Below are 23,661 nucleotides of genomic sequence, written 5' to 3'. Positions count from 1 at the left end.
ATGCCAGAGAAAGAACATGGAACATGACTATTTACAAATAAACCCTCTGCTTGTGTTGACGACTGAGTAATGTGCCATCCTACTGCCTCAGATCATCTTCACATTTTCTAGCAAGTCAATTATAAAATCTACCTTTAGCTCCATAATCCATAATTGGTGTGTGTGTGTGTGTGTGTGTGTGTGTGTGTGTGTGTGTGTGTGTGTGTGTTGGGGATAGAAATAAAAGCAAAGATTTATTTAGATTTACAAACCCCACACTTCAACAGTTACTCTGTTCAGAGAGAACTTTCTTCATTTCTATAAATTTAACTGATAAATAGTTTGTGTTCGGGGCGAAGCAAACAGCTGCTGTGATGATGTGGTGCATTCTGGGATGTTTTAGTCGAATAAAAAGCCTTTATGAAATGAAAATAGTGTGAGACAGCAGTGCTGTAGTGTCGGCTGTGAGATTAGAGTATTGTACAGTAAATGAGAGCTTTACAGGCTGGAGACTGTGATTGTTCCTGTAGTTTACTGACAGTGTAATGGTCAGTGATTTACAGTCAAATCTACAACAAATCTCACATCTTCATGCTGGAAAATCATTTTAGACTCAATATCATCAAGGTAAATTTGTGCTCCTATAAACACTGAGTTTCTCACCCTGTGGCACCGGCCGGTCTTTAAAGGCTTTATTCGACACCTGTAAGTTTTGTTGGCAGATGGGCAGGTTAGCCTCGGCAAACTCGTACTGTCCAGGGAACCCAATCGGATCAGCGAAGGGAGGCAGCATTATCACTCCTTTCTTCTTCTCAAAATCTGCATAAAACTCCTCATCTCCATCGGCCCCCCACATAAACTCCTTATTCTTCTCTGAACATTCGATTATTAGCAGTCTGTGATGTTTAACTGGAGAAACACACACACACACACACACACGTTCAAACTGCAGCAGCCTGTTACTACAGTGAGATAAAAACATCATTATCACTGACAAAATCACATCATTTTTGTGATGATCTGAAACGATCTGTCTCATTTAAATCAAGCTCTACAGCTTAATAACCAAAACACCACCATTAACACTTTATATACACTCTTCTAATTACCACTGGGGAAAATATTACAGCAAATTTACACATAAATAAATATCTCACTTACACTGTGATTCAGTGTCCCTCACACACATTAGTGTGAAAAAGATGAGAAATAATTTCATCCTGAAGTTTGTCAGTAAACCAGCAGCTCAGATGAATTCACTTGTCACTGACTTCCACACACTGAATAGAGACAGAAATACAGCCGAGTGCAGAGTCAGTGATAAATAAATCATCCAATCAGATCAGTTCTCTCCTCACAGTCAGCTGGGTTCAGGCAGACACTCAAGTGAGTTTCACAATTCCTGATCCTTTACTCTTTCCATACTGAGGTGCGCTGATCATTACAAACACAAAGAATTAAAACACTGGGAGCACAAAAAGGAAGAAATGAAAAGCAAGCAGGAGAGAAAGCGAGACATCAGAGCAATATTAAAATCCTGAATAGTCTTTAGGTTTCAAAGGTCAAACAAACAAAACAACAACAATAATAATAATAATAATAATAATAATTCCTGAATTTTTGAGCTTTTGTGCCTGAAATAGTAAAATAAATAAAGGTTCTGAAATAATAATACAAAATAAAAGTTTAGGTTTCAAAGGTTAAACAAACAACAATGACATTAAGTTTTACAGCTCTTGAAATTTTGAGCTTTTGTTCTTGACATAGAAAAAGGGGTTTGGAATTAAAAAAGAAAGAAATGAAAAGCTGTGTATCCTGTTCTATTTTATGTTTGGCATCGTACACATTTTATAACAATAAAAACAAAATAAACAAAGTGTCTGTGCTAGAAGTGATATCTGTACCGTAAGTAGTTTTGTCAGTAAACACGTACTGGCGTCTCTTTTCTTGTGAATAAATCTGCTGTGGTGTTCTGTACAGTTCACTACAGACGGTCTTAAATAGCATTGTGTAAACACTGTATACACTCTGTAGTGCACATTATATGTGTGGCGGCCTGCGTAGTCAAATTCCCACATCTTTTACTTTAGTATTTCTAAAAAAACCACAAGGGTTCCTGAACTGAACTATGTTTCACTTTTTGCACAGACACATCTCAACCAGTAGTCCAGTAGAAAACCACAATTAAATGTTTAATTCCAAGTGCACTGAAGGACTGGTGCGTTCCAGTCGGAAGACGGCATCCTGTGTAGGCAGCATTCTTGGGGCAGCATCTGTGCGCTCCTGAGAAAAGGACTGTCCCAGTCAGAAGACAATCCCATAATTCAGTGTGCCAGACTGGAGTTCTGGAAATTTTGGCAAACGTGGCAGAACCAGTTGTCACTCCAACAGATATAATATGGAAATTGGTCTGTTGCAAAGGTAACCTCCATTTATGTAGCTAGCTTTTGCTGCTAATTAACAGCTCATGAGCTAGCAGATATTTACTGAACAGTGGATGGATTTTATTTTAATTGTACCGAGGTATACGGTAGTGTTTAGTTTCAGTGGTTTTCAGACAGATTGTGCACTTACCACTGACTTCTGACTCGGGCTCAGTCAGATAAGTTAACCTGATTTTTATCAAGAAATATGAAAGTTATCATGATACTGAGTAGTGAATAATCAAATCTATGATCTAATAAGTCTGAAAAAATAAATAATCAAGAACAGTAAGATTCATTTGTTTGTTCATGACACCTCATCTGGCCGTGTCTCTTTCTGATGATTGTCCTGAGGAGGAGATGAGCGAAGAAGAAAGAAGACCGAAAGCTGCAGAATCAAGAGTCCTCTGATTTTTAGGAGAAAAAAAAAACTGTCTTTGTTTTTATGGCTCCTGAAATCATACTTTTCTGAATTTAATGAAATTTGTTGCTTTAGTTTGAGTCTATAAAAACATCTAATATGGACATAGTTTTGAATCAGTTTGTTTTTTTATTTATAATGCCAGGAAAATAGTGGCCACTCGTTTGAGATCCATTCAAGCGGGCGATAATGAAGCAATAACGAACTCACAGGAGCGTGGTGATACTAAATATCCACATGGCTGTGATTCAGCTGTAGACACAAAACTGCAGGCCGAGTGCTGTAGCTAATCCTAACCGCCAAATTTCCTTTTTACAACAAGACTGTAAAGAAGAAATAAATATCGTATCTGACAAAGTAACTGTATAGTGTCATAGTAACTCACATTTCAGACACAATGTGAACAAATGTTCTGTTCAGTTTTGCTCCTGTAGTGGAAATCACTCCTGAAGAAGCTTCACTCATTTTATAGCGTGTTGGCTAACTGGCTAGCGCACTCACTTTGATTTGTATATTTCTGCTGCTTCTGGTAAAATTGTCTTCTCTTTTTCCTTTTCATCCTCAATAGTGATTGAGATTTTATTAGGTCAAACAGGCTAATCATCATCATCATCATCATCATCATCATCATCATCATCATCATCATCATCACCCCAACATAAAATATAATAACATGGATAATTGTGGGTTGTGATTTACCCCATTGCAATAACATGAAAAAAAGATAAAAGAAATCCTGGGGGAATCTCTGGAACTCAGGGAGAACATGCAAAATTCCACACAAACAATAAACCAAGCTTAGGTTCAAACCAGAGGTCTGATAGTCTGAGTGTATATTATACCATCAAATAATTTTAATAAAATGCTGAGGGCCTTTACTGATTTAATGCAATGCTTCTCAAAATGTTATCTGAGGACACCCTGGGGGTCTGTGATGCATAATCAATAATAATTAAACTATCCATCCATTATGTATATTGTTTATCTATCAGGGTTGAGGGGGTTCCTGAAGCCAATCCCAGATGATTTCAGGTGAGAGTCGGAGTTCACCTTGGGCAGCTCACCAGACTATTGCAGGACTAAGGCTACGTTTACACTAGACCGTATCTGTCTCGTTTTCTTCGCGGATGCACTGTCCGTTTACATTAACCCCCCTGAAAAAGCGGGGAAACGGGAATCCGCCAGCGTCCACGTATTCAATCTAGATCGTATCAGCTCCGGTGCTGTGTAAACATTGAGAATACGCGAATACGCTGTGCTGAGCTCTAGCTGGCGTCTCATTGGACAACGTCACTGTGACATCCACCTTCCTGATTCGCTGGCGTTGGTCATGTGACGCGACTGCTGAAAAACGGCGCAGACTTCCGCCTTGTATCACCTTTCATTAAAGAGTATAAAAGTATGAAAATACTGCAAATACTGATGCAAATACTGCCCATTGTGTAGTTATGATTGTCTTTAGGCTTGCCATCCTTCCACTTGCAAGTAATAAGTGATATGCGCTGGGATCTCACACACAGCGGCTCAGTCCCGAATCGTGGCTTGTTCACTTCACTCGCGCGCTCTGTGAGCTGCGCAGGGCCGGAGTGCACACCCTCCAGAGGGCACTCGCTGTTCAGGGCGGAGTGATTTGGAGCGCAGGATGCCTGCGGAGCCGAGCGTATCCGCGTATTGGTGTTGCTGTGTGCACGGCTAACGGTTTTAGTGTAAACGCGAATCGTTTTAAGAACGTTAATCTGATGATCCGCTGATTCGACGTAATGTAAACGTAGCCTAACACAGAGATGAACAGCCATCACATTCACACCAATGGGCCAGTTGCCCTAATCTGCATGTCTTTGGACTGTGGGAGGAAATCAGAAAACCTGGAGGAAACGCCACACAGAAAGACCCCAGCTGGCCACAAGGTCGAACCCAGAACCTTCTTGCTGTGAGGCAACAGTGCTAACCACTGCACAACCAGGGTTTATGATACTGAAAAAAATAAATATCCAAAATAATATTGTTCACATTCCAATAATGATATGTTTGGTGGGGATCTGTGAAGTTTATTCTACAGTTAAAGTTGTTCCTGACTGCAAAAAGTTTGGGAGTGCTTGGTTCAGTGATCTGTAGCTCTTTATTTACGAACTTTGTCAGATAAGGAAGAGATATTTTTATGCAATAATTTCCTGTATATAAAGACTGTCGAACCTGGTATGTGTGCAGGTGGATGGGAAGGAGGACTCAGGAGATCAGCAGATTTTGACTTAGCTTTGGGTCTTGCTTTATTTCTCCAACAGGCACTTTACAGAATGCTCACAACAACTCAACCGGTAAAACAAAATAATACACAGTCTGAATATTTCAGGACTTTCCCCACAATCAAATCCACCAACACTTTCAAAGGTCACACTTTGTCAGCTCTGTTCCTTTCTCTTATGTTCACGGCCTCTCTAAAAGATAAATAAAAGAACATATCTGTAACCTTGAATTGGACTGAAAGGCTGTTTTTCAAACTGTATGAACTCTGTACTGTACTATTATGTATTTGAAATGAACACTGATGCCTCAGTATCTCCACTAGACGTCACTGTGTTTGTGCTGTATGTGTTCATATGTATGCATGAGGTCAGATGAAGAAAGAGGGAATCACAAAACATGGAGGAACTGAACCTCTGACTCCTTTAGCTCATGTAAAGGTTGCATTAAGTTGACAGATGGCTGATTGGTTTGCTATTTTCTCCATAAATATTAAGGGGAGAGGAATCACATAGTACAATATTTATTGTACCCCTTAACATAATCCTATTCAGACTATTGAAATATTAGACTTGTCATTTAAATGTGTACAATGACACTGTGGCTATTTGTTGGTGTATGGAGGGGTTTTTTTTAAATTAATATTTAAAATGTCCAGCAATTGTACACATTAAATCCAATTCAACATTATTTATATGCACTGAAAGGTGCAAATGTTGGCTTTTACAGCTTTAAAGATAATTCCAGTCTAATTATGTACCTTCCATTAAAGTATGCTATTTCTCCATTTCCATTTGAAAGATACATAATAAAGGTACAAAAGGTACCCCTCCAGCAATAAAGAACGGTACAGTTAAGTACTCTTTTTTTCTGAGAGAGACAGCAGACTTTATGCTAAAAAAAAAAAAAAGCCCCACAGTCACTAAACACGCATCTTGGAGAAGTTCACTGAAACCCTTTCCAAATGTTAGCCAATCACAGGGCAGGGATATTATTACATCATCAGTTTCTCGGAAAAAAAATATGTTGAAAAGCCTGCCCTGAAAGTCTAAAGAATAAAGAAACACTTATTCTTTAAATATATTATAGTGATGTCCTGTTGAATAAGAGGCGTAATAATATAATGTTGGTTTGAAGAAGATGGAACAGGGCAGGAAACTCTGATTAAATCCCAGTGGAGCATGAAAATGATGATGCTGTAAAATGATGCGCTTTAGACAGCTGAAAAGCTGAAATCAGTCCCATTGGTTTTAAATGAGCTGTCCATCATTTTAGCATGATGTTAAGATATAATAACATGATGATCTGACTAGGTGATCTTCTTCCATTGTCCCAAGGTTGATATTTGCATGCCCATTGTAGGTGCTTTTGATGGTACAAAAGGTTTAGCATGGGCACTCTGACCAGTCTCCAGCTATGCAGCCCCATACACAAAAGGGTGTGATGTGCTGTGTTTTGTTACACATTCCTCCCGTAACCATCATTAATATCATCTGTGCTTTTCTGTGCCACAGTAGCCCTCCTGTTGGTTTAGATCAGGCTTGTAGTACTCGAGTCCAGGACTCAGACCGGAGTCCGACTCATGTCCTGATTTTAAGGACTTGTTACTTGACTTGGATTTGAGCACGGATGACTCAGACAGGCATTAACTGCATTCGGACTCATAAATTGGAGACAAGGACTCTGATTTTTTCTTTATTTTTTGTCACATGGGATAATAATTTGGCATAAGATATTTATAGCTACATTAATTTTTGTACTAATTTCGTGCAAGAGTGTCACACCTGCGTGCCTTGGCGCGTGCATCAGATAGACTCTCGGGCGCTCTGGACATCGCACACGACAAGCGGACTCTCGCACACGCTATAAACGACTTGCACCTGCACAGGATTAAGGTGCAATCAGCGTGCCTGCATTAAACTGATACATTACCGAGCCTAATTTCCTTGTTTGGTTTCCTGATCCCTGATTCCCTGTTTCTCTTCTTTGATCCTGCCGAGTCTACGATAGCCTGTTTGTGCCTCGCTCGACATATCGCCTGTATCACCGTTTTGCGATTTTGCCTGCCGTTCTGGATTGTTTACCATCTTCACTTGTATTAATAAACACACCTTCTGCACTTACATCCGTCTCCCAACCATCTCTGACAGAATACTTCACACTCCCTGATAAAGAGAAGCACATTCACCTGTTCATACGGCATGTTCAAGAACAAACTAATGTTAATGGCACTGAAACAGACATCGTCAAATTGTGCGGTTGGAGTTGGAGTCTTGTTCTCGGATTTGACTCAGACCAATTGTGGACTCGACTTGAAATTTTATTTAATGACTTGGACTTGACTCAGACTTGAACACTGGGGACTCGAGACTGGACTCGGACTTGAGGTTTAGTGACTCGACTACAACCCTGGTTTAGATCAGATGGGATGGGCTTCATTGCTCTCTCTGTCAATCAGCCTCAGGCACACAACCCCCCGGTGCTGGTTCATGGTTTGTTCCTCCGCAGACCACATTCAGTCAGAACTCACAAATGCTGAGTGGGAGCAGCCCATAAGCCTTACCAGCGATGCTCCAAACCCAGTCATCTGGCAATAAGGTTCTGGCTCTTATAAAAGTCACTCAGGATTTCACGCCTGCCCATTTCTCCCACAGCCAATATATTGACGATCAGAACTGAGTGTTTGCTTACTGTATAATAATGTGTATATATAAATATGCAATCCTGGATGTATAAATGACATTTTGATGAGCAAAAATGTAAACTACACTTACTGGAAGTGAGCTGTAACTGTATCAGATGAGTGCTTGATCAGCTTTAACAATGGGAATGTTTTCCATAATGTGGAGCACAAAATAATCCAGAACACTGAATCCACACAGTATTTTATTACATCAGTGTATTATATCATGGCCACATCGCACGTGATGTTTGTCAGGTGCACAGTGTGGTATGCTGGCAACAAAAATATAATTAAAAAATGTGGACAATAATTGTGGGTAAACACATACTGTATTGTTAAATTAAGAAAAAAAAACTCAATGATTGAAAATCGATAAGATCTTTTACATATGACTATTCAGCCTTAATATAATGGATAAAATTATAAAACAATATTTAAAATGGTCATTTTATGCTTATGCATTTCCATTTGTACATAAAATTGGGTTAATTTTTTTTTTTATGTCTTGCTTTTATGCTATATATTGCAATCACAAATGAAATCTCATTATTTGGGAGTTCATTATACACTGCAATATCTTTGGCTAATCCAAAGAGCAATATAGCTTTTTTATGCTAAAATTTCCATGGACATAACATATTAGGTCCAAGATTACATTTATTTATAGATTATTTCTTCATGAGTTATTGAGGCATGGCATAATGTCTGACTCTACCTCATTTTTACATTACAGCCTGGAATAACTGATTTCATAAATACAGTATTCCCAATAGGCGGCACAGTGGTGTAGTGGTTAGCGCTGTCGCCTCACAGCAAGAAGGTCCTGGGTTCGAGCCCCGGGGCCGGCGAGGGCCTTTCTGTGTGGAGTTTGCATGTTCTCCCCGTGTCCGCGTGGGTTTCCTCCGGGTGCTCCGGTTTCCCCCACAGTCCAAAGACATGCAGGTTAGGTTAACTGGTGACTCTAAATTGACCGTAGGTGTGAATGTGAGTGTGAATGGTTGTCTGTGTCTATGTGTCAGCCCTGTGATGACCTGGTGACTTGTCCAGGGTGTACCCCGCCTTTCGCCCGTAGTCAGCTGGGATAGGCTCCAGCTTGCCTGCGACCCTGTAGAACAGGATAAAGCGGCTAGAGATAATGAGATGAGATGAGTTTTCCCAATATCAGTCAGGGAATGTGAGGCAGATGCAAGTGGGAATGCAAGCAGTCTTTTTAAAAGCAATACAATGGATATAGATCTACACAAATGTATAAAATGTGAATAACGGTGAACCAGTGACACCTTTATAGACCTGACACCTTTCTGTTTTAGCCAGCATTAACTTTTTCAGCACTTTGTGCTACAGTAGGTCTTCTGTTCTTCTGGATGGTACCATATGTGCTATGTGAATCAATGAGCCTTCGGCACCCATGACCCTGTCGCCAGTTCACCGGTTGTCTTTTCTTGGACCACTTTTGTTCAGTACTAACCACTGCATACCGGGAACACCCCGCAAGATGTACCATATTGGAGATGCTCAGACCCAGTCATCTCACCATCACAGTTTTGGCAAAGTTGCTCAGATTCATACACTTAGCCATTTTTCCTGCTTCCAACACATCAACTTCAAGAACTGACTGTACTCTTTCTTGCTGCCTAATATATCCCACCGCTTGATTGGTGCTACTGTAATGAGATAATCAATGATATTCACTTCACTGATCAGTGGTTTTAATGTTATGGCTGATCAGTGTAAATATTTCCTCAAACACATCCCGCTGGTTTCAGATTTCCTCTATGTTTTACATCTTCATTTTAGCCAAATGCTAACATACAGCATAATCACCTACACATAAGCAGTGAGAGCAAGAGACTGAAAGATGATGATTTCTGACTCGTGGGTTTATTACACTGCAGCCAAAATCACTTTTAATATCAGTGAGTGTGATGCTGTTATTGTGAAACTTCCATCCATCCATTATCCGGAATTGCTTATCCTGTGTACAGTCGCAGGCAAGCTGGATCCTATCCCAGCTGACTATGGGTGAGAGGCAAGTCACCAGGTCATCACAGGTCTGACACAGAGAGACACACAACCATTCACACTCACATTCACACCTACAGTCAATTTAGAGCCACCAATTATCCTAACCTGCATGTCTTTGGATTGTGGGGGAAACCGGAGCACCCGGAGGAAACCCACACAGACACGGGGAGAACATGCACACTCCACACAGAAAGGCCCCCATCAGCCGCTGGGCTTGAACCCAGAACCTTCTTGCTATGAGGCGACAGTGGTAACCACTACACCACTGTGCCACCTATTGTAAAACTTCTCATCTCATCTCATTATCTCCAGCCGCTTTATCCTTCTACAGGGTCGCAGGCAAGCTGGATCCTATCCCAGCTGACTACGGGCGAAAGGCGGGGTACACCCTGGACAAGTCGCCAGGTCATCACTGGGCTGACACATAGACAACCATTCACACTCACACCTACGGTCAATTTAGAGTCACCAGTTAACCTAACCTGCATGTCTTTGGACTGTGGGGGAAACCGGAGCACCCGGAGGAAACCCACGCAGACACGGGGAGAACATGCAAACTCCACACAGAAAGGCCCTCGCCGGCCCCGGGGCTCGAACCCAGGACCTTCTTGCTGTGAGGCGACAGCGCTAACCACTACACCACCGTGCCGCCCTATTGTGAAACTTGTTTCTTTTATTTAAATCAAGCAAGTCAGGCTATTACTCTAATAAGAAATTGAAATCATCCACAACCTGTACATCCATACATCCTGAACCCTAACCTGCTCGAACCCCCACCTGTTCAATTATAACCTGTCTGAATTGTAAGCCACTTTGAATGAAATAGGACATTGGAGCTATACCAGGGTGGAATCCTGTTCCAGATTTGATAGCTGTAATACGGTTTATACCTTTCACTCACAGCTGAAACTCCACATGTTAAAGTATTTCTCAATCTCAGGCTACAAGATTTGATCTTACTGATCCAAAGGTTGTGAGGTCAAATCCCATGACTGAAAGGAAGTCACAGTTAGGCCTGTAAATATCACACTTAACTCTCAGCTGGTCACCACTGTGCTTTATTTATGTTGGGAAGCCATGGCCTAATGGATAGAGAAGCAGCTTGGGGACCAAAAGGTTACTGGTTCAGTTCCCTGCACCAATAAGTCACTTAATCTCCAACTGCTCCCCAGGCTGCTCATGGTACGTTGTATGCTGCTCTAGTTAAGAGCGTCTGATAAATGCCTGTAATGTAACATTATGCTTTGCTTACATGATTAACATTTTCTGACAGAATAATAAATGTACTGTTATAGAAAGTAGACAGTCAATCAAATCATTGTGTATATTTTCTGGTGTTCCAGATCAAAAATAATGACAAGATTTCAGCTCTGAGTTTTTTCAAAGCTAAAGAACACATTTTAGAATCAGCTGAATGACTCTCCTGATTAAAAGCATCATCTTATAAACTCAAAATGATCCATCACACTGAAAACCATTTCATTTTTAAATTCATTTCATTCTTCCTCTTATTATTATTTATGCATTGCTTTTTTTTTCCAGAGGAAGTGAAGCTCTCGACCCCAAACTGGACCTGATTCTCCACTTCAGTTTGAATTAAGTTCATAATGTATAATCCAGTCGTAATGACGCCACAGAAATACAGCAGCATTAAAAGTTTACTCATAAGAACTGTGTTAATTTCATCAGCTATATAATGCAACATATATAAATCTGTCTAATGATATTTATGAATATAATTTAAGAGTCATTTACTGTTTTAAAGAAAATTTTACATCAATTTCTTTTACAACCAAAAGTTTATTAAGAGTCAGTATCCATACAGAATCAAAAATCAATCCAGTTCTTACCATTAAAATGAAATTATGTGACTGATGATACAAAACCAGAAATTTACAGATAACTGTTAGTATTGAGGGGCGGCACGGTGGTGTAGTGGTTAGCGCTGTCGCCTCACAGCAAGAAGGTCCTGGGTTCGAGCCCCGGGGCCGGCGAGGGCCTTTCTGTGCGGAGTTTGCATGTTCTCCCTGTGTCCACGTGGGTTTCCTCCGGGTGCTCCGGTTTCCCCCATAGTCCAAAGACATGCAGGTCAGGTTAACTGGTGACTCTAAATTGACCGTAGGTGTGAATGTGAGTGTGAATGGTTGTCTGTGTCTATGTGTCAGCCCTGTGATGACCTGGCGACTTGTCCAGGGTGTACCCCGCCTTTTGCCCGTAGTCAGCTGGGATAGGATCCAGCTTGCCTGCGACCCTGTAGAACAGGATAAAGCGGCTAGAGATGATGAGATGAGATATTAGTATTGAATCATAATAAACAGCATCACTAAAACTGAGGAAGTGATCCAGGTTAAAATAGACTGTAGGCGGTGCTAATGATTTTATAATGAAAATTTTACAAGGCTACATTAACTTCTGTAATAGTAATTAATTACTTCATAACTTTCAGATGCATTATAAGGAATTAATTTATACATTTTTAAGCTGAATGTAGTATCTCAGCTCAGTTTGTCAAATTTCTACTCAAGAACTCTTATAAAGCCTATAATCAAGATATTTAACATCAGTTTCAGCAAAATCTGACAGAAAGCTGGTCTTACATTAAGGAAAGTGATAATACAGACGCAGATGCACATATTATGAAATGCTCATTTCTCAGCAGGTACTAATTGTTTGGAATAAAGCAGATGTTTAACAGATAAAGCGATTTCAGCAAACACTCCAGTGTTTCTCTGCTCACAGACCTGTAAAAATTAACATCACATGTGTGAGCTTAAAAATCATCACATTTCAGCTTAACTGTAGCTAAACAGTGAGCATTATGGGTAAATTAACTCCATCCAATATGGGGAATGAAGCTGAAACCAACATGTCAACTTCAAATGATGCCTGTGTTTATGTCGGCACCAGGATCCGTCCTGTGAACACAAATCAGAAATAAAGCAGAATGATGAATATCAGGTAGCAAGGTTAAATATTAATTATTAATAGCACTTCAATTTTAATAACAAATACACAGATGTTCTAATACACGTTTCTGTTTGTAGATTTCCTGCAATCTTCCACTGACCTGAGCATTTCTTCCTGTAGTAGATGAATCCAGCAGCTGAAAGCACGATCCCCAACACCAGCCCTGAAGCCCCGATAGCAATCTTACTCTTATCAGGTTCAGACATCGAGGGATCTGAGACAGAAAGGGGTTTATATAGATAGATTACAAAAATAACTCATATAATAGCAGTTAATAGCAGCACTAAGCGCTATGGAATAGCATTTTTATACAACAACAGTGTTAAGAACTAATTTTACTTTCAGCTATGAAAAAACCCCGAATAAATTTTATTTGATGATTATATATTTTTTAAGTCATTGATTATTGTTGTTGACTGAACACCAGGTTTTGAAAGCTGAGTTATAATGTGAGCGAAACAGGATCTCCATTATTTTAAGCTCAGTTCATGACAGTGGACTCAGATATTTAGATCTGACTGTGATGATCAGACTCACCCCACTTATAGACCATGGGCTTTTGGAAGCTGGCGTGTTGCACCACACAGGAGATCTCCTCTCCAGATTCAGGCATGTACTCCAGATGTGAGTGGATCTGATAGTACCAGTCTCCATCAGCCATCTCCTCAGTGGATGTTACACCTCCCTCAATCTCTTTCCCGTTTCTCAGCCAGGTCACCTCAATCTTTGGGGGGTAAAAGCTGTAAGCGCTGCACATCAGCCTGGCTGGGTGAGTGCCATCTGACTTCTTTACCAAAGTGACCTCAACCTGGGGCTCAACTGCACAATTAAACCACAACAACATCAACTTACAGCTGAGTCATTCATTATAAACTAATAATAATAATAATAATAATAATAATAATAATAATAATAATAATAATTTTTAGACACTGAATTTAATTTGGTATCTAATCAGCTAGAGAAGAGCAGCTCAGGGTATATTATATACTCTGTATTTTAATATGAGTAAATAAACCACTGCGAAATAAAGATAAATCTGCTGCAGAATAAAGAAATACTGGAAATATTACCGAATTAAAGTTTTGAGGTTCACAAATAATCTCACCTGCTTTACTGAGGATGTTGCTGTAGTAAATCTGAGCATTGTGCTTACAGACACCATCCACAGCAGCTTTCCGTGCTTGCAGCAGTGCAGTGTCATTGTTAAATCTCTCTGCGTTTTTGATGCCTATTTGAGTGTATCCCACAAACTTCCCCACAGTGCTGTTATACTCCATGTATTTGATCTTATTGAAGATGTAAGACTCTATGAGCTCCATGTCACTGAGACCATCAGAGCTCCAGAGGCACCTAAATGGCACTGCCTCGGAATGCCCATCTGAGAGAAAAACAACAACAAAGCTTTATTTCACTGCTAAAACTGAGAGTAATACAGCTTTTATTTTGAATCGATTTGAATGTTTGTTTTAAAAACTAATTCTGTACTTAAACCTGCCTTTAAACACTAAATAAATAAATAAATAAATCTCCAGTTCTGTAATATTCCTCTGACAAATTTACATCCTTTCTTTTGTTTATTTGTCTGTTTTTTTTTTTTTTAAACAGAGCACATGTGGTGTTTTTTTTCTTTAACACAGCCTAACCTCAGCAGCTGATCTAATACTCACTTGCTGTGTGCAGGATGGCAGGCAGTAAGAGGAGCAGTATTCTCAGCAGCTCCGACATTGTTCCTCTCTGAGTGTGTTCTCTTACTGAGGAAAGTGTGGGTGAAGCAGCTCTACTCTACACACACACACACACACACACCAATCCTGCACCACACACACACACACACACACGCACACCAATCCTGCACTACACACACACACAGTGATCTCGCACACACACCAATCCTGCACCACACACACGCACACACACACACAGTCACATGTTTCCAGGCAGAATTCAAACCAATACTGTTCACCTGTTAAAGCTGTCAGGTTTAAATCCATCAGTTCACTCTTTAAAACTTCTGAATTCATCAGTTAAGACAAGTTCAGGATTATTTCTCTCTCAAACTGCAGGAGGAATGAGTGTGAGAAATCAACAACAACAGACATAATAATAATAGTCTCATTTATTATTATTACTACAGTTAGGTCCATAAATATTGGGACAGAGACAACATTTTTCTAATTTTGGTTCTGTACATTACCACAATGAATTGTGAACAAAACAATTCAGATGCAGTTGAAGTTCAGACTTTCAGCTTTAATTCAGTCGGTTGAACAAAATGATTGCATAAAAATGTGAGGAACTAAAGCATTTTTAAACACAATCCCTTCATTTCAGGGGCTCAAAAGTAATTGGACAAATTAAATAATTGTAAATAAAATGTTCATTTCTAATACTTGGTTGAAAACCCTTTGTTGGCAATGACTGCCTGAAGTCTTGAACTCATGGACATCACCAGACGCTGTGTTTCCTCCTTTTTAATGCTCTGCCAGGCCTTTACTGCAGCGGTTTTCAGTTGTTGTTTGTTTGTTTGTTTGTGGGCCTTTCTGTCTGAAGTTTAGTCTTTAACAAGTGAAATGCATGCTCAATTGGGTTGAGATCAGGTGACTGACTTGGCCATTCAAGAATATTCCACTTTTTTGCTTTAAAAAACTCCTGGGTTTCTTTGGCTTTATGTTTGGGGTCATTGTCCATCTGTATTATGAAACACCGACCAATCAGTTTGGCTGCATTTGGCTGGATTTGAGCACACAGTATGTCTCTGAATACCTCAGAATTCATCCGGCTGTTTCTGTCCTGTGTCACATCATCAATAAACACTAGTGACCCAGTGCCACTGGCAGCCATGCATGCCCAAGCCATCACACTGCCTCCACCGTGTTTTACAGATGATGTGGTATGCTTTGGATCATGAGCTGTGCCACGCCTTCACCATACTTTCTTTCCATCATTCTGGTAGAGGTTGAGCTTGGTTTCATCTGTCCAAATAATGTTCTTCCAGAACTGTGCTGGCTTTTTTAGATGTTTTTTTAGCAAAGTCCAATCTAGTCTTTTTATTCTTGAGGCTTATGAGTGGCTTGCACCATGCAGTGAACCCTCTGTATTTACTTTCATGCAGTCTTCTCTTTATGGTAGATTTGGATATTGATACGCCTACCTCCTGGAGAGTGTTGTTCACTTGGTTGGCTCTTGTGAAGGGGTTTCTCTTCACCATGGAAATTATTCTGTGATCATCCACCACTGTTGTCTTCTGTGGGTCTTTTTGCATTGATGAGTTCACCAGTGCTTTCTTTCTTTCTTTCTTTCTTTCTTTCTTTCTTTCTTTCTTTCTCAGGATGTACCAAACTGTAGATTTTGCCACTCCTAATATTGTAGCAATTTCTCAGATGGGTTTTTTTCTGTTTTCGCAGCTTAAGGATGGCTTGTTTCACCTGCATGGAGAGCTCCTTTGACCTGTGGTGTCCCCCAGGAGTCGATTCTTGGACCATTACTTTTCAACCTTTATATGCTCCCACTTGGGCAAATTATCAATAAAAATTCAATTTTGTATCACTGCTATGCAGATGACACCCAAATTTATTTTGCTCTATCACCTAATGATTATGCCCCCCTTGAATGTCTCTACCAGTGTATCGATCAAATCAATAGCTGGATGTCACAAAATTTTCTTCAGCTGAACACAGATAAAACAGAAGTAATTCTATTTGAAAAAAAAGATGAAAGACTCAGGATTACCACTGTTCTTGACACAAAAGGGATTAAAACTAAAGAAATGGTTAAAAATCTTGGTGTTTTCATTGACAGCGAGCTAAACTTTGACAGTCACATGAAACCAATCACTAAAACGGCATTTTATCACCTAAAAAAACATTTCCAAACTAAGAGGACTTATGTCAAAAAATGATCTGGAAAAACTAATACATGCCTTCATCTCTAGTAGGGTTGATTACTGCAATGGCCTTTTCACAGGCCTGCCAAAAAAGACCATCAAACGACTTCAGCTGGTTCAAAATGCAGCAGCGAGGGTTCTCACACGAACAAAAAGAACAGAGCACATTACTCCAATTCTAAGGTCCCTTCACTGGCTTCCAGTAAGCTACAGAATTGATTTTAAAGTATTGCTGCTGGTGTACAAATCTCTAAATGGTACAGGGCCCAATTACCTCTCTGATATGTTGCAGCGGCCTAACCCAATCAGATCTACCAGATCAAAACAGAAAAATTTACTGGTAAAACCAGTTGTTAAAACAAAGTGTGGTGAAGCAGCTTTTAGCTACTATGCAGTGCAGCTATGGAACCAACTGCCAGAGGACATCAAAAATGCTCCTGCTGTTGGCAGCTTCAAATCTAGGTTAAAGACCAAGCTGTTTTCAGATGCTTTCTGTTAAATAATTAATATTGTCTCTTTACATTCTTTATAATTTTTACTTCTCTGCATGTTTTAAGTTTACTTTAACTTTATCCTATTTTATTCTTTATTCTATTCTGCTGGGTTTTTTTTCTTCTCATCCTATTTGAACTACTACTTCATTTTATTATTTTATTTTTACTATTGTTTAATTCTTATTATTTTCTTTTAATTCTTTTAATTATTTTAATTAATTGTTTTAGAATAAAAATAAAATTATTTTATGTAATTGTATTTCTCTATTGTTTACTGTATTTGTTTTTACTTCTGTTAAGCACATTGAACTGCCATTGTGTATGAAATGTGCTATATAAATAAACTTGCCTTGCCTCCTTTAACCACATGTTTTCTTCACAGCAAAATCTTCCAAATGCAAGCACCACACCTCAAATCAACTCCAGGCCTCTTATCTTATCTTATCTAATTGAGAATGACATAACGAAGGAATTTCCCACACCTGCCCATGAAATAGCCTTTGAGTCAATTGTCCAATTACTTTTGGTCCCTTTAAAAGCAGGGTGGCACATGTTAAGGAGCTAACTCCTAAACTCCTAAACCCTTCATCCAATTTTAATGTGGATACCCTCAAATGAAAGCTGAAAGTCTGGACTTTATGTCCATTATATAACTATAACTTGAATATGTTTCAGTAAACAGGTAAAAAAACAAAATTTGTGTCGTGTCCAAATATATATGGACCTAACTGTATATAGCTGTAGCATCAATAATACGAACAACATGTATTATGAGTTTAAACTATAGAAATGACAATGAAAATTTTTATTACACTGAAATTTTTTTTTCATGGTCCAGTTTCCATCAAATCCTGCGCTCTGATTGGCTGGCGAGCAGGTCCGTATCCTACGATACGGACCCCAGTTACGGACCTCTGGTGACTCGCTTGTTCACAACAACAACAAACATAGTAGCAATTTTTGTCAACATTTATTTTCGCATTTCTCAGGAGAATAGCATTAATTTTACAGCATGGATAGCGATAACGACAGTGTTCACAGCGAAAGCGAGTTTTACTCCCCTGAGGAAGAAGAAATAAAAGAAAACATTTCAGGAGAAAGCTAAAAACCCGTAACTTGCTAACGCCGAGCAAAAACATGGCTGAATCCTGAATGACTCAATTTTGTATAAATAGGGGACTACATAGGTGGCAAAATGTAGTTTTTTTCCTGCCATGGAAGTGCACTTGTATACCAAGGAGGAAGCCATTTGCATTACAGCTGTGAATGAGGATTCAAAATGGCGGCTCGGTTTTCCCTTTTGGGCGCTCTCGTTTTCTGTTAGAATTTGGTAAAGAAAAAAATAAATATATTATTTACCAGCTTAAGGTCGGTCCGTATGGTGAAATACCGTGACCTCGGCCTTGAATATTTTCAAGACCTCGGTCACAGTATTTCACAATACAGACATCCCAGCTGGTAAATAACATATATTCACAAAATATGACTTCAGCTGCTCTACATCCCCCCCTTTTTTTTTTTTTTTTTACATTTAGATATAGAAGAATGTGGGCCATTTTTCTCTGACAGTCATGTCCTTGTGAATAAAAGTTTAGTGTCAATAAAAATTGTCACATGTAGGATCAGACATCTTGGGGTGTTTTTTTAATTTTTCTTAAATTATATTATTTTCTGCATAAAAATCAAACGTTATTTTATCATAGCAACTATTGTCCACTCAGCCATCTGCTTACACACACACACACACACACACACACACACACACACACACACACACACACGTAGAAACAGATCAAATCAAATAAACCAAATTGTGATAATGATACAACCCCAAATCAGGAAAAGTTGGGACGGTATGGAAAATGCAAATAAAAAAAAAAAAGAATGCAGTGATTTCTAAACGTACTTTGACTTGTATTTCATTGCAGACAGAATGAACCCAAGATATCTCATGTTTTGTTGGTCAACTTCATTTGTTATGGTTTTCTTCAATTGCTTAAGCAAAATTTTGAAAACAGGGCCTGGTTTTTCAAAACACTTCACACAATTAGCACAACACCTCAGATCCTTTGCAAAATGGAACACTTTAGTCAAAACTATAGTACAATTTCTTATAAAACCCCTATATTCTTGTCATAACAAACGTCCATCATATGATCTGATTCTGTTTGAATCAGTTAAACCCTCCTGTGCTCAACCTAAAACACTTTTAGCATTTACACAGAGAAAGTGTAAAAATAAATTCACCAACACTACATGACACCAGTTGTGCAGACTAAATGAAAATATTTATTTTCATATACTCAAGTCAGTCAATACTGAACATTAACAGAACATTCATAACAAAACATTTTCCAGTTTTCATACAGTATTACTGAATGTACCATTGTACTGTAAGCTTACAGTAGTACTGTAACACTAAAATACATATCCAGTTCAGTACTGAAAAAATAAATAAATAAACATCTCTCCGCCTAGCTGGATCTGGCCACAGGGCCTCGTCAACATCACAAGCTATATTTTCATTTGCAAGGCAACGTGGGAAGAATCTTCTGGAGTGATGAATCCACCCTTGTATTGATGCTGCATCAATCTGATCACATGCTTCCTCCATAGCTTGAATGAGGGGGCGTCTGGACATAGGGCTGGAGATCATAAACCTTCCACTGCCATGCTGAGAAGAACTCCCCAATGGGGTTTAGGAAGGGGGAGTATGGTGGAAGGTATTGAACTATAAATTGTGGGTGTTGATGAAACCAGTTTTGGACCAGAGCAGAACGATGGACAGATACTGGTACATTGTCCCAGACGACAACATATTGCATCTGGTCCCTTTGGCTCGCTGCTGTGATAATATTGTGTAATCTGTCTAAAAATGTAAGAATGCGGTCAGTGTTGTAAGGACCCAAGTTGGCATGGCGGTGGAGGACCCCATTCTGTGTAATGGCAGAACAAAGTGTAATGTTACCCCCACGTTGCCCTGGTACATTGACAATAGTCCTGTGGCCAATGATGGTTCTTCCCCTTCTCACTGTTGTCAGATTAACTCCAGCCTCATCAATGTATATAAACTCATGCAGGACTTCCTCTGCATCCATTTGCAAAACTCTCTGAAATACAGCAAAAGATCACATTGTGTAGATCAATATACTGTAGGTCTGCTATACAGTAAAATTACATGTATAGTAAAAAGGTTATGTGTGCAGTACACAACACTACAGTCAGTCAGTGAACAAAACTTACCTCCACATATTCATGCCACAGGACTTTCACCCTGTCTGAATTTCTTTCAAATGGCACTCTATACAGTGCAATGCTCTCAGAACTTGATGCTTTTTAAGGATACAAGCCATTGTTAACAGAGACCTGTTGGACATTATTGAAAATTGTGTGATCACTGACAATATGGATTTGAATTTCTCCAAGTCTGATTGCATTATTGGTCAAAACAAGGTTTATGATCTCTCTCTCTCTCTCTCTTGCTCCTGAGTGAATATGGGGCCCCTCCCTCCTTGGTGTTCAACATTCAATCCTATGTAGGCCAAACAAAATACATGTAGCTTACTGGAGAATGATACAGGAATAGATACCAAAACTGTTGATATAGTACATGCAGTAAAGCAGTCTGTTGACAGAAGATAAGTTTCTCACCTGTGCTATTGATGAAATGTCTGAACTATTGATGCCACCATGTACCTGCTTAGGTTAGTCAAGTCAAGTTTATTTGTATAGCGCTTTTAACAATAAACATTGTCGCAAAGCAGCTTTACAGAATTTGAACAACTTAAAATATGAGCTAATTTTATCCCTAATTTATCCCAAATGAGCAAGCCTGTGGTGACGGTGGCAAGGAAAAATTCCCTCAGATGACAGGAGGAAGAAACCTCGAGAGGAACCAGACTCAAAAGGGAACCCATCCTCATTTGGGCAACAACAGACAACATGACGATAACATTAACAGTGCTAACATAAAGTCAGCTTTGTTGATGCTATAAACCCCCCACCGACGGAAACCCGAGTGCAAAATCGTTCACGACAACTGCAGTCCTGAAGTCAGCTAGTCAACTGCTTTAGTCAGGTGTATACCGGGAGCCAGGGTGCCGGACATAGCAGGTAATCTTAGGGTCCTAGGCAAGCACAGGTTCTCAAAGATAGTTATCCATGCGGGAGCTCATGATATACGCCTTCGTCAGTCTGAGGTTACTAAGAGTAACTTTGTAGAGGTGTTTAAATTAGCGAAGGCGATGTCCGATGCTGTAGTATGCTCTGGCCCCATCCCAATGCGGCGTGGCGATGTAGCTTACAGCAGGTTATGGTCACTGAACTACTGGCTGTCCAGGTGGTGCTCTGAAAACAGTGTGGGCTTTATAGATAATTGGGCTAATTTTGAGGGCACTGCTGGCCTGTTAGGGCGGGATGGTATCCATCCCACTCGGGAAGGTGCTGCTCTCATTTCCTGCAGCATAGGTCATAGTCTCAGGACAGGCCTAGTTAATTGCTGACAATCCAGAGCCAAGGCCAGGGAGCAGACGAACAGGCTAAACCGACTGTCTGCTAGCTGCACAGAGTCGTCACTCAGGGTCCACTACATCGAGACTGTGTCTGTTCCCCGAGCTCAACAAAAAGGTAGAAATATTCAGAGAGTTTGTTCCAGTAACCTAATCAATATAAAATTAGATCAGACTGACTGTACAGCTGCTGCCAGCACCTTTGATCTAAAGTTGGGGCTATTAAATATTAGATCTCTTACATCAAAAGTGCTAATGGTTAATGAACTCATCACTGATCAGGAGTTTAATGTACTGTGTTTAACTGAAACATGGATTAAGCCAAATGAATATATAGCATTAAATGAAGCGAGTCCTCCTGGATACAGTTATATACACCAGCCTCGTCTAACTGGCAGAGGAGGAGGCGTCACGGTTATCTATAATGATTATCTAGGTGTAACACAAAAACCTGGTTATAAATTTAATACATTTGAAGTTCTTCATACTCATATAATGTATGTAGCCTCGAAAAATAGGTCTACCTAGTTAATTCCATTGCTTATTATTTACAGGCCCCCGGGGCCATATTCTGAGTTTCTTTCTGAATTTGCAGATTTTATCTCAGATCTGGTTATTTCCTTAGACAAAGCTTTAGTTGTCGCAGATTTTAATATTCACTTCGATAACCCAGAAGACCCTTTAAAAACAGTGTTTGTGTCCATCTTAGATTCAGTCGGGATTAAGCAGAATGTCATAGGACCGACCCATAATGGTGGTCACACCCTCGATCTAATACTAACATTCAGGTTAAACGTAGACAATATAGTCACACTTCCACAGTCTGAAGTTATCTCAGATCATTATCTCATCTCATTCAAACTATGTCTGAGTAATAATATATGCACCTCACCACGCTACTGTATTAAACGTACATTCACGTCAAATACTGCACAGAGCTTTATAAATTATCTCCCAGAGTTATCAACTTTGATTGGGTCACTGTCAGCCCCTGCAGAACTCGATCAGGCAACTGAATGCTTAGAGTCAACATTCCGCCATACTTTAGATAATGTAGCTCCTCTTAAAAGGAAAATGGTCAGAGACAAAAAATTAGCACCCTGGTATAATGATGATACTCGCACTTTAAAACAGACCACTCGAAAATTGGAATGTAAATGGCGTCAAACAAAATTGGTAGCGTTCAAATTAGCATGGAAGGAGAGTTTCCTGAAGTATAGAAAAGCTCTTAGTGCTGCGAGATCAACATATCTCTCCTCCCTAATAGAAGGTAACAAAAATAATCCTAGATTCCTATTTAATACTGTAGCAAAATTAACCAGGAATAAGTCCACTATAGACACATGCACACCTGTAGTATGTAGTAGCAACGATTTCATGATTTTTTTTTAATGACAAAATTGAGAATATCCGACAAAAAATTCAAACTACTAATTTAAGGTCAGACAATAAAAGTGACCTTGTAGTTAACAATATAACTGTATCAGATCATCAATTAGAATGTTTTACTCCCCTTAAAGAAACTGAATTACTTTCATTAATCTCGGCATCAAAAGCCTCAACTTGCGTACTAAATCCCTTACCTACACAACTATTCAAACAGATAATGCCTGAAGTAGTTGAACCACTTCTAAAAATAATAAATTATTCTATTAGGATTGGTTTTGTACCCAAATCCTTTAAACTAGCAGTTATCAAACCCCTGATTAAAAAACCTGACCTTGATCCCTGTCAACTGTCCAATTATCGGCCAATATCAAACCTCCCCTTTATCTCCAAGATCCTTGAAAAAGCTGTGGCACAGCAGTTATGCTCATATTCACATAGGAATTACATCCATGAAATGTATCAGTCAGGATTTAGACCTCATCATAGCACAGAGACAGCACTGGTTAAAGTAGTAAACGACCTACTGTTGGCGTCTGATCAGGGCTGTGTCTCACTGCTTGTGTTGCTTGACCTTAGTGCAGCATTTGATACCATTGATCATTCCATTCTTCTGGATAGACTAGAAAATGTTGTGGGAGTTAAGGG

At 39.5% G+C, this 23,661-nt stretch overlaps 2 protein-coding genes across 4 annotated transcripts in view; both read right to left on the bottom strand.

The window, feature by feature from the left end:
- The window catches only part of LOC132892779 (H-2 class II histocompatibility antigen, A-R alpha chain-like), a 159,927-nt gene extending 158,525 nt beyond the window's left edge, over positions 1 to 1,402 (bottom strand). For 2 of the 3 annotated variants that reach the window (XM_060931156.1, XM_060931155.1), the window contains exons 1-2: positions 1,141 to 1,402; positions 643 to 888 (exon numbers count right to left, since the gene is read on the bottom strand). In XM_060931156.1, coding sequence (XP_060787139.1) covers positions 643 to 888; positions 1,141 to 1,198 — 304 coding nt within the window. In that variant the 5' untranslated portion in view covers positions 1,199 to 1,402. The remainder of the gene's footprint in view (positions 1 to 642; positions 889 to 1,140) is intronic. The other variant, XM_060931157.1, reaches the window with a different exon arrangement.
- Positions 1,403 to 13,226: 11,824 nt separating this feature from the next.
- On the bottom strand, positions 13,227 to 14,542 carry LOC132892771 (DLA class II histocompatibility antigen, DR-1 beta chain-like). Its single transcript, XM_060931144.1, has 3 exons — positions 14,410 to 14,542; positions 13,848 to 14,120; positions 13,227 to 13,558 (listed from the first exon to the last, which is right to left on the bottom strand). The coding sequence occupies exons 1-3, from the start codon at positions 14,465 to 14,467 to the stop codon at positions 13,248 to 13,250; spliced, it is 642 nt and encodes a 213-aa protein (XP_060787127.1). The 5' UTR covers positions 14,468 to 14,542; the 3' UTR covers positions 13,227 to 13,247.
- Between the last annotated feature and the right edge of the window lie 9,119 nt (positions 14,543 to 23,661).

This window comes from Neoarius graeffei, chromosome 10 (genome assembly GCF_027579695.1).
Source record: "Neoarius graeffei isolate fNeoGra1 chromosome 10, fNeoGra1.pri, whole genome shotgun sequence".
Lineage (NCBI taxonomy): Eukaryota > Metazoa > Chordata > Actinopteri > Siluriformes > Ariidae > Neoarius > Neoarius graeffei.
Note: the sequence above shows the minus strand (reverse complement) of the source record. Positions and strands in the feature narration are given on the sequence as shown.

Bases quoted from the DNA above. Each gene is read 5' to 3' on its own strand.
- LOC132892771 (XM_060931144.1), bottom strand. From the start codon at position 14,467: ATGTCGGAGCTGCTGAGAATACTGCTCCTCTTACTGCCTGCCATCCTG. The intron at 14,121-14,409 runs GTGAGTATTAGA...TTTTTCTCTCAG, and splicing joins TGCCATCCTGCACACAGCAA to ATGGGCATTCCGAGGCAGTG. The intron at 13,559-13,847 runs GTGAGATTATTT...TTAATTGTGCAG, and splicing joins CAACATCCTCAGTAAAGCAG to TTGAGCCCCAGGTTGAGGTC.